Source organism: Girardinichthys multiradiatus, chromosome 21 (assembly GCF_021462225.1).
Source record: "Girardinichthys multiradiatus isolate DD_20200921_A chromosome 21, DD_fGirMul_XY1, whole genome shotgun sequence".
Lineage (NCBI taxonomy): Eukaryota > Metazoa > Chordata > Actinopteri > Cyprinodontiformes > Goodeidae > Girardinichthys > Girardinichthys multiradiatus.
The window spans coordinates 7853208-7864053 of NC_061813.1; the positions used below are offsets into that span (position 1 = coordinate 7853208).

The 10846-nt window shown below is 40.3% G+C and overlaps 1 protein-coding gene across 1 annotated transcript in view; it reads right to left on the minus strand.

The window, feature by feature from the left end:
- The window catches only part of LOC124858484 (potassium voltage-gated channel subfamily H member 2-like), a 47755-nt gene that overhangs the window by 12894 nt on the left and 24015 nt on the right, over nt 1-10846 (minus strand). The window contains exons 9-14 of the mRNA XM_047350559.1: nt 9243-9495; nt 6369-6562; nt 6159-6261; nt 4951-5105; nt 4695-4839; nt 4400-4589 (exon numbers count right to left, since the gene is read on the minus strand). Coding sequence (XP_047206515.1) covers nt 4400-4589; nt 4695-4839; nt 4951-5105; nt 6159-6261; nt 6369-6562; nt 9243-9495 — 1040 coding nt within the window. The remainder of the gene's footprint in view (nt 1-4399; nt 4590-4694; nt 4840-4950; nt 5106-6158; nt 6262-6368; nt 6563-9242; nt 9496-10846) is intronic.

Here is a 10846-nt window from a genome sequence, read left to right on the forward strand (position 1 = left end):
GCTAATTAAACAACATTGAGAAGTAATTACCTAGAAGGCTGTTTTTATTCAGCAAATCATTCTTTAAAATTGTATCTTATTAAAATAATGTTTTATCTACTCTCCTGATCTTGCATTTTGATTGGCTGTTTAGAGGTATACCAATTATTGTTCATTGTTAGTTTTAAGACTAATTTCCAGGTTACTTAAGTTAACCTTGGTTCTCAAACATAAATAACGTTGAATGATGATATTGCATAATTTTATTAGTTATGGTTTTTAACCATTTTTATTTATTCCCTTGATCCTTCACTTGTATGTAGTTCATTAATTTCTTTATTCGTTCATTTTGCTTAGTAGTTTAGTTGGATTGATCTAGTATAGTAAAGAGTTTGTTAATTGATATATGTTTAACTTGGAGATGAATTATTTTTGTTAGTAAATTCCTATATTTTAAGAAACTGTGTGAATTTATTCCATGTGTGCAGAGTTTTGCTGTTCATTAATGCCAGAGCTCATTTCACAACTTTTATCTATAGTCCTAATAACAGTGCATTATTGGGCTGGAATTCACAAGACAACACTTAACAGACTGAACGGTTTTTTAATTGAATATTAAATAACATATTCATAAGAATAATTACAACAGCGCTGAACAACATAAAACACATTAAGTTACACTTAATATAAAAAACAAGCAGATAAAAAGTACAATAAAATTATGACTTAAAAGCCTGGTGGAACTAAACAGTTTTTATTTGGTTTTTAAAAATGTTCCTGAGTCAGCAAACCTAAGTTGCAGCGGCAAACTGCCACAGACTGAAAGGCCCAGTCCCTCTTAGATTTTAGTCTTGTATGAGGAACAGTCAGGAGATTCTGGGCTTGGGATCGAAAGCTACGAGGAGCAGAGTGTTTTCTTAAAAGCCGAAACACATAATCAGGAGTCTGGCTATTTAGAGCCCTGTAGGAGAGGTCCAGAACTTTAAACCACATTCAAAAATCCACTGGGAGCCAGTGTAGAGAGTTTAAGACAAGGGCGATATGAGAGTGATTACTAGATCTAGGAAGAAGGGTGGCTGCTACATTTTGAATAGTTTGCAGATGTGAAATTGATTATTTGTCCAGACTGGTAAAAAGAGCATTGCCATGATCTCATAATGTCATGGAACATAAAATAAAACTATAAAAATCATCTATTTTTCAAAACAACATTATAGTTGATGAGATGTACCCCAGAGAAGTTTTATCGCACATAGTGCAGAACAAATATTTAGGAGATATATAGGAGGTTTTAATTTTCAGTCAGCTTGACCACAAACAGCTTATTATGGATAATTCTGATGACGTATTAAGTAGAAATGGATGAAGGAAGGTTAATTATACCTTGCCCGGCCTTAACTGGTGACTGGCTGGTTGAAAAGTAAAACATCAGATTTGTAAACCTACCATACGGAAGGGCTACCAGGTCACACTAGGAGCTGTTGTCACTGAAGAAAGAGAACTCATTTAGCTTTTCTCAGTATCAGTGAGGTGTTTAAAACTGAAGTCAGAGGAAGAACAAAAGATGTTTGAAAGTATTTAAAAGTACAGTAGCTGCTTTCTAAAAGGCATATAGGCAGTTCATTCAGGCTAGAGTTTAACAGGTGTTGATTGCTTCACTTTGCCAGTTTTTCTTTTTTTTGCAGTTTCAGACTGGTCTATGCGTACTTACCTCGGTTAAATCAGTGAAAAAGCAAACTGACTTGGGTCCAACTTTAACAGATTCCAGGGAAGCTGAACGTATTACAGCAATACTGCTCTGTTTTATTGTTTTGAGATTATAAATGTTGTCATCCTTTTGGAAAGGTTAAGGTCAGTGTCTGCATGCTTCATAGAGAAGACACAAGAAGACTGATGTTTACATTGAGTAATGCTAGCTCTGCTCATTGTGCTAATTGCTAATATAAATGCTATGGCTGGTTTAAAATGGTGTTTTTTTGCATTTGTTAGAAATTATTATTGGCCAACATTTGGCTTTTCACAAGGTTTAGGTGTTATTAGGAGTGTATCTATAGAAAATTTTGACCCTTGTTCTAGAAGTACATTTTTAAGTTCAGACACTGATGTAGGCAAAGAATGCCTAGCCTACAGTCTCCACTCTAATTCATCCAAAATATGTTCTATAAGGTTGAGGTTAGGACTATGTGCAGGCCAGTCATGTTCTTCGACACAAAACTCACTCCTCCATGTTTTTATGGACCTTGATTGGTGCACAGTTACGTTGGAACAGAAAGGGGACATCCCTAAAATATCCCCACAGAGTTGGGAATATGAACCTGTCCAAAATGTCTTGCTATGTTAAAGTATTAGGAGTTCCTTTCACTGGAATTGAGGGTCCCCAAGTCCTGCAAACAGCCCCGTACCATAATGTCTTCTAAACCAAACTTTACACTTGATACAACACAGTCATGCATTCTCCTGGCAAGTACACAACCCAGACTCTTCCGGGATTCTCGAGACATAAATGCATTGTTCATCACTCCAAAGAACACGTCTCTACAAGGCTAGTGTTCGGTGGCGGTCTGCTATGCACCACTCCATCTGACGCTAACATTAAACTTGGTGGTGTGAGGCTTGAATGCAGCTGCTTGGCCATGGAAACCCATTCCATGAAGCTTTTAACACACCATCATTGAGTTATTCTGAATTCTACCCTCTGAAGACTATATAGATCTCTTGGTGATTATGGTGCTGCTATCAGGCAGCTGGGGTACACTAACTTTGTGGCTGTGACTTAAAGCTTGGCACTTGTCATGTGAGAATTATAATCAGAGCAAACCATCTAATTTGTAACATTCCCATTGTTTCTCTTGCTGACAATTGTCACCATCTGATTTAAAACTGTACCACAAGGTTAACAGACTGCACTGCTAACCATCAGATTTAAACATTGATCTGTAATCTTTTATTGGTTTACACTGAAGTTACACTTTGACAGCCACCATAATTAAATTATAATGTAATAATTGTTAAGCTAAGATTAAGCATACATTAGTTCCTTCAATACTATCAGTCTGTTGTTGCCTCTCTGCTTTCAGGGAGGCAACAACAAGATATTCAGCCCATGTGTTTTCCTAACTTAAATAACTTAGATCTGGGGATTCTAAGTATTAACAAAACATTGTGCGGAAATGAACAAATCTAATGTTACTGATTCTAGAAAGTGACAGTAGAATTCAGAGGATCATCTCATTGTTTTTGTTTTTCATTTAAACAGGCAGTTTGTATGTGGAAAAACAATAAAGGCAGAAAGAAAGAAACCAAATACTTTTTAACTAAAATACTGTCATTAAACCTAAACTATAGCATTCAGCATAGCAAGATATTAAAATATATATTTTTTGCTTTGCTTTTTTTCTATATACGTCATTAGTTCACTCAGTCCAAATGGGTTTCGCAAGCTGAAAGAGGAGTAATTATATGTATGGTGCATGTAAGAATCACTGTTTATTTGATGGGTTGTTTGTTGGTGGATGGGGGGTTGTAAGGAATTGGTGGCCAGCTGAAGCTATGTAATGCTCAGTATTTTTCCAAGTTTGGATTTTACAACATAATTAGGCATCCACTGGTGAGTTCATGCTTTTGGGAATTTGGTGTAAGTGATGACCAATTGCAGCAGTAAGACTAAAAGGAGTATTTTAAACACTGTTAGTTAAAACTCTTAAAGAATCGGCCAAAACTGGTATTGGTAGGTCAAAGTTTTACAAACACTGAAGATCAGATTTAGCCCACATATCTCTGGTGCAACTCTTTCAAATATTTAAGATCAAGACCATATGTTAGGCTGCACGGTGGCACAGTTGGTAGCACTGTTGCCTTGCAGCAAGAAGGTCCTGGGTTCAATTCCTGGCCAGGGGTCTTTCTGCATGGAGTTTGCATGTTCTCCCTGTGCATGCGTGGGTTCTCACCGGGTACTCTGGCTTCCTCCCACAGTCCAAAGACATGCCTGTTAGGTTAATTGGTCTCTTTAAAATTGCCCCTTAGGTGTATGAATGAGTGTGTTCATGGTTGTTTGTGTGTTGCCCTGTGATGGACTGGCGACCTGCCCAGGGTGTACCCTGCCTCTCACCCATAGACTGCTGGAGATAGGCACCAGCTTCCCCGTGACCCACTATGGAATAAGTGGTAGAAAATGACTGACTGACTGACCATATGTTCAGAAGCTTTTAGCTCTTTCAGGGGGCTTTTTAAACACCAGTGCGTCAGAAAATGACCAAAAAAAGCTTTTTGTATAAATTTGATGAGAGAGGAGCTTCTCTAAACCTCAACCAGATAAAAGACTCAGTCCATAGCTGCCTATTGATGTGTCCTTAAGTCTATAAGAAGTATTTTATCCTGCACAAGTTGTTGGACAAACACAAACTAAACAAGCCACTCTGACCTGTTGAGCTGTTTCTGCAGTAGGTCAAGACGAGTGTCTAGCTGGCTGCGCTGCTGACGGCTCAGGCTGTGCAGCGGTGTATTAAGAGGTGGGGGGGGGGCCAGGCTGCAGCTGGGGACCTCCTGATACTGACTACCACCTCGACTCTCTCCCCAGAAGCTAAAGATGTTGGACACACCTGAGAAAGCACCTGAGCAAGGTGTGGGGGGGAAGAAAGCCATTATTTCAAACATTAAAACAAACGGACAGTTTTGGCCTTTCATTAAAATAACGGGCATTCTTGGCTGTGGTTTACCTGAAAGGGCATTGCAGGTGTTTCCGGGCTTGGGGTCTCCCTCAGCCTCTGTGGTCTCATTGAAGTTCCTGGGAGGGGCTTGTGCCTTGTGGGGCTCTAGCAATCCAAGTGGTGGAGCAAGGCCAGCCACAACATGCTCCTCCCCCTGTCAGAGCAGATCCAGAACATTACTCATACTCTGCCGACGTGGACACCAGCATCAAAACACAGCACATACATTATTCAAATCCACCATGAAGCTATTGTGGATTAATACCTCGTCACCACTGGAGTGTGAAGATACCGAGCTTCGATGACCCCCCCAATGTCTTTTAGGTGCTTCCTCCTTCTCTCTTTGGTTGTTGGCTGACTCCTTCTGTCTTCGCCTCGAAGATTTATGAGATTTTTTATATTCTCCAGCATCTGCATCATCTGGACACAGGTGTTCACGGCCAGATTAAAAACAAGGCCGTTCAAGTCCGATTGCAACTTTTCTTAACTGTATTCAGTCATGTCATTCATTTTATTCCGATTATACAAACAAATATGATAAAATAATTGCCTTGGTTTGATCATTTCGTTACAGGCAATTTGTCAAACTACTTCAAGCTGCTTTGAAACAGATCTCTGCATTAAAGGCCAGCAAAGAGCAGGTAGGTTTATTTTCACTTAAGTATTTGAATACAAATTGAGTTAGGAGAGTTTGGTATCTTGCAAAACAAATTTCTCACAGAACGCTGTTTAGTCCATCAACTTAGAAAGAATATGACAACTCCAAACCTACCAAGAAATGGCCATCCACCAAATCTGACAGGCAGAAGAGCGTTATTCAGAGAATCGGCCAAGAAACCCATTGTAATGCTGGAGGAGCTGCAGAAATCCCAAGCTCAGGTGGAGGGATCCGCAAAAAGGACAACAACTTTCCATGCACCCTACAAATCTGGCCTTTTTGGAAGAGTGGCAAGAATCCCGCCATTGATGTAAGAAACTAATAAGAGTCACATTAACAGTTTACCACAAGCCAGTAAAAAATAAAAGGTTTCAGTAAAAGGTGCCATTACAAAGTATTGATACATGGGGTCTGAGTACAAATGCTTGCCACAATATTCAGATTATGCACTGCCTGTTGCTGGCTTATCACATGAAATCCCAATAAAATCCACAGTTTTGTGTTTGTAACAACAAACAAATAAGTTTAAGGGGTGTGAATATTTTTGCAAAGAATTGTAGGCATGTATTCAGAAGTGAATGTTCTTTACTTTTCCAAATACAGTCATTTATTAGCCTGTTTGTCTTCCTGTTTACTCATCAGACTTGTATGATATGAGCTTTTTTAACATTTTACATTAGAAATAAAAGCATCCTATTTAAATGCCTGCAATTTTCACCTGGAGTGCATAAAAGCCTGCGCTTTTCTTTGGGGTATTTGGAAGTTTGTCCCTCAGTAGAACAAAGCAAGATGTAAGAGCAAAGAGGACAGATGACCTTTTTCTGTACGTCTTCGAAATGATAACTTCCGCCTCCGTAATTTGTTGAACCCACCACCGGTGGAGTCATCACTGCTTGGAGAGCCTGGGATCATGTTGGTCTGGAAGGAACACCAAACAGCTTTGAGCAATTCATACTGATGAAGAGTTGACTGCAGAATCTACCATTTCATAGAGTGACTGTTCATGTTAGAGGTTCTAAACTTACATCTCTTAGGTTGAAGGTGATTTCCAGGTTGCTCCAGAAATGTTCAACAAACTCAGGATACATGTCCAGCACCTCCAGAATGTCTTCTCTTAAAATTTTATGGAGGTCACAGTAAGTTAGAGCTCTCACATCAGCATTGGATTTACCAGGGCGGGGGTACAGGTTGATTGGTTCGCCAAATATGTCGTTCTTCCCTGCAGAGAGATGAAAAATGAAGAACACCTTCTTTGAATGAGGGTCAGAGGAGGGCACCTTGTATATGTATATTTAATGATGATCCATCAGGTGAGACAGATGAGTTTGAACACCATGTGGGCAGCATCACTTTTTAATGGGGTTATTGCAAATTTCTGCCAATGTTAAATTGAGATTTACTTCATATTTTCATTGGTTAGGAATAAAATGGTGCTTGCCAGTAGATGGCACTGCAACTTAAAGATTGCTCCACAGGATCTGAGAGGCGGATTGTGTGTGTAGAGGCAACACCTGGAAGACCTAGAAGAGTTAAATGTGTTTGAGTCCAGAAAAAGCAGAATATGTCTCAGATTTATAAAACAGTTTACGGAGATAGAAGATTTCTGCTACAGTTATCCTTCATATCAAGCATCACTCAACTTACTAGTTATGTTTTATGAACATTTTTGTAGAATCGATGGGGAAAATTGATCTGGACTGTTAGTTTCTTGATTTGTTTGATGATTTGAATTAAGATTTTCTTTTCCACAGTCACCTTTTCACACATTATGGGTTTTTGATATTTTCTGCAGCCCATCCACAGCCTGGATGCCCCATAAAATCAGTCCGGGGCAGATATAAACAGTCCTCTTAAAGGAGTGATGAGAAAACCTGTCTGAGATTCTTCGTTAGTGCAGCACACACTATTAACTGTGTGTAAACACATAGAAAGTGTCTGCAGCAACACACATTGGCTACCTTCTGACTCACAAGAAATGGAGCAGTCGAAGCAGTTGGAGAAGAACACAACAAAGCAAAGATCGCCTCTGCAATCACAACCATAGTGATTTCCAGCTTCTTCACCAGTATTGGACCAAAGGAACAGCAGCTTACAGAACAGAAGCCTCCATATTTATTTGTGTTGTTTTAAACATGAATCAGAATTCAAAATTGATACACATGTTTACAAATGTGTTGGCAACCCTGGCGAAGATGAGTAAATATCTCTAAAATAAGATTAATAATTTCTTGCAATAAAATAATCTCAAACTGAAAAATAACACAATAAATCAATAAATAAATTAATTAATACATTCAATAAATATTTAATGTGGTTTTGCTGTGAAACTGAGGATGAATAAACATGTGAAAAAGAAACTTATGCTGACTGTTTAGTAAGGTAGGGGATCTGTGGTGCTGTGGGCCTATTTCTATTCCAAAGGTCCTGGGAACCTTGTTAAGAGAGGCATGGCATTGTAAACTCTTACCATTGGATTGCAAATAAAAAGGTAGTAAGCTCTAGGCACAGCCCGTGGTGCAGGAATAGAGCGTGCGCAACACATACAAAGTCCTCAATGCAGCCGTCCGTGGTTTGGTTCCAAAGCCTGGGACCTTTGCTGCATGTCTTCCTCCACTTCTTTCTTTGCCTATGTCCTGTCTGTGTACCGTGAAATAAAGCCGCTAGTGCCACATAAAAAATCTAGTGAACTCTGAAAGTAAACTGAACACGGGTTGTCAGTGGCTCTGTCAACATGATAAACATCGGGCCAAATCAACACAAATGTGGTTCAGCAGACAGAACACCAACCTGCTTCCATGGTCATCTCAGTGCAGAGATGATCCAGAGAGATGTGCAAAAAGGAAAAGGTAAACATTTATCTTCATGCCCCAACCTTGTGAATTGTTATGTGGGAATAAACACTGTCCTACTGGCAAAAGTAAAATATGCAAAGTAACTTTTGTGGCCCAATCTGTTTTCCTTTTTAATGGGGGTTTCCAGTAATCTTTAGTATCACTCAAAATTAGGCATGAGCTGGTTTCCCATTTCAAGGTATTTTACATATTTTAGAAGTTTCAAAACTACAAAATTATTTTGTCATACAGTGCACAGGGCCTGCATTTTAAGCTCTATTCAGTGGTTAGCCAGAAACAGCTTCTGTGGTGTATGACGTCTGGGGTAGTCTGCCCCTCCATCTGCAGCTGCATGACATCAGTTAGCTGTATATTATAGACAGCTATGGGGAATTCAAACTATTCTCATTCAGTCAGGATTAGCTGGAAATGTTTCTTGTAGCAAAAAACACTGATGCTGTTTTTAAACAAACTCTGCCAAAATGCTACAACAGTTAGCATGTCTGTTGGTAAAATAAATAACCCTGTCCACGCTAGCCACTGGGGCAGACAGCCTAGGCTAATTAGCTTGCTAACGAAAACCTATTGTTAGAGTGCTACTTTACAAAGAGCCAATTACAAAATATACCATTTTCTCTGCATTAATCCTGATTCCTGATATATTTTGAATCTGTTTAATCTTTATATTTAGAGAGCACTCCCAGCATGATCTACACATGTTGACAAACATTCATACTTTTTAAAACAGCCTACTGATTCAGTTGTATTTTAGCTGACCCTTGTTGTTTAGAGTACAATAAACATGCAATGAACGATGTTAATAAATTTCAACTTTTTTACTGTTTTACATTTTATGACCCTCATACCATGAAACCAAGGTGTATTTGCTCAACATTCTCATACCATCCCATACTGACCTGGCCTACTTGGGCTCGGTGAATGGACAGAAATGTTGTATCTTTTGACTGATGCTGTATTTTAGGCATTTTGGCAAAATACAAATATCAATATTAAACAAATTTAACTAATGTAGACAAAATATTTTTTAGGAAATAGTTGTTATTTTACCCAAGATAGCTACCACCACATCTCCTCTCAGTATCTCTATGGATCCCCTGGATATGAAGTAGAGGGCGGTGAGGACGTCCCCGGCGTGGACCAGCGTGTCGCCGGGGGGTGCGTGGGTGGTCTTGAACTTCATGGCCAGTGCCCTGAGGCAGCCCTTGGTGGAGCCTTTAAAGGCCTTACAGTTCTGCAGCAGCGTTCGGTTCAGGTGGAGGCAGATATCTGCCTGGAGACACTCAGGGAACCCTTTGAGTACCTGGAGGTGGGGAAGCGAGGACAGAAGGGAGAGGAGAATGATGCTCAAAGATAAAAAGGGAGGAGACAGTTTTTCAAGGTTCAGATATGGAGAGGAGTGAGTGAATAAAAAAAGGGAAGATAGCAAAGATATAATTTGAATTTACATATACCAGACATTTACATACAGCATACTGTATAAAAAGACAAATCCCCTTTTTTTCTTACTGTCTGACATGAAATTAAACTGGAACTTTCCTGTTTTAGCTCAGTCAGGATTAACAACGTCACTTATGTTTCCTAAATGCCAGAATAATAAAAGAGATTTTTTTAAATGTTCAAGTTAAAAGGTTTATGTACATATCTTTAGTGCTTGGTAAAGTTGCTTGTTAAATAGCATTTAACAGGTTAAATATGTTGATATCTTTCCACAAACGTCTCACTATAGTTTGCTGCAATTTTGGTCTATTCCTCCCGACAGAACTGGTGGAACTGGGTTGGGTTTTAGGACTGCCCTTTACACACACACACACACACACACACCTGTTTTAGGTCTGCACGCAAATGTTCTGTGGGACTAAGATCAGGGCATCACTCTAAAACATGGACTTTAAACCACTTTGTAACTAATTTCACAGTATTTTCAGCACCACTGTCCATTTGGAAGACCCATTTGTGTCCATGCTTAACTTCCTGGTTGATGTCATGAGATGTTCGTTAAATATTTCGACATAAGGGTCTTCCCTTGTGGTGCAATCATGAAGAAAGACCATTTACCAAGATTTGGTGAAGCATACCAGTCCCTATTGCAGCAAAACAAATCACTGGGGGTGTTGGGGATTGCAGCGCCATGGGGGGCCCAGCAGTTGGCTGCCAGCCTTGGTGGGATGTTGTCTGTGTGTGTGCTTGGGCCATATCCCGGTGTGGTGGGCTGGTGGCCTATGGTCCCCGGAGCTGCTCTGGGCTCTGGTGGGCATCCCTCCCTCTATACATCTCGGGGCCTGGCACCCTAGGGTGAAATACAATGTGCCCCTCATACCTTGGTCCCTCTGGGTTTTGACTGCTGCGGTTACAACATGCTGCCCAACATGTTGGAGGATCTAAAGGGGGTCTCCCCTGATTGATGCCGGGCAGTCTGCTGCTGGGGGTTGGGCCACCCGGGGATCAGCTCCCGGGCTTGGCCTTTGCAGCTGGGGTTGGCTGTGTGGCTCGGTCAGTGGGGCTCGGTGCCCTGCGTTTCGCTCTCTGCTTCTTTGGCCTGGGGGGCTGATGCTCCTGTGCCTTGCTGGTGACCTACTTCTGTGCGGGGTGTATGGCTGTCCTGGGGTCATGCTTTATGTATGACTGCCTGTGACTGCTGTGGCCATCCTTTG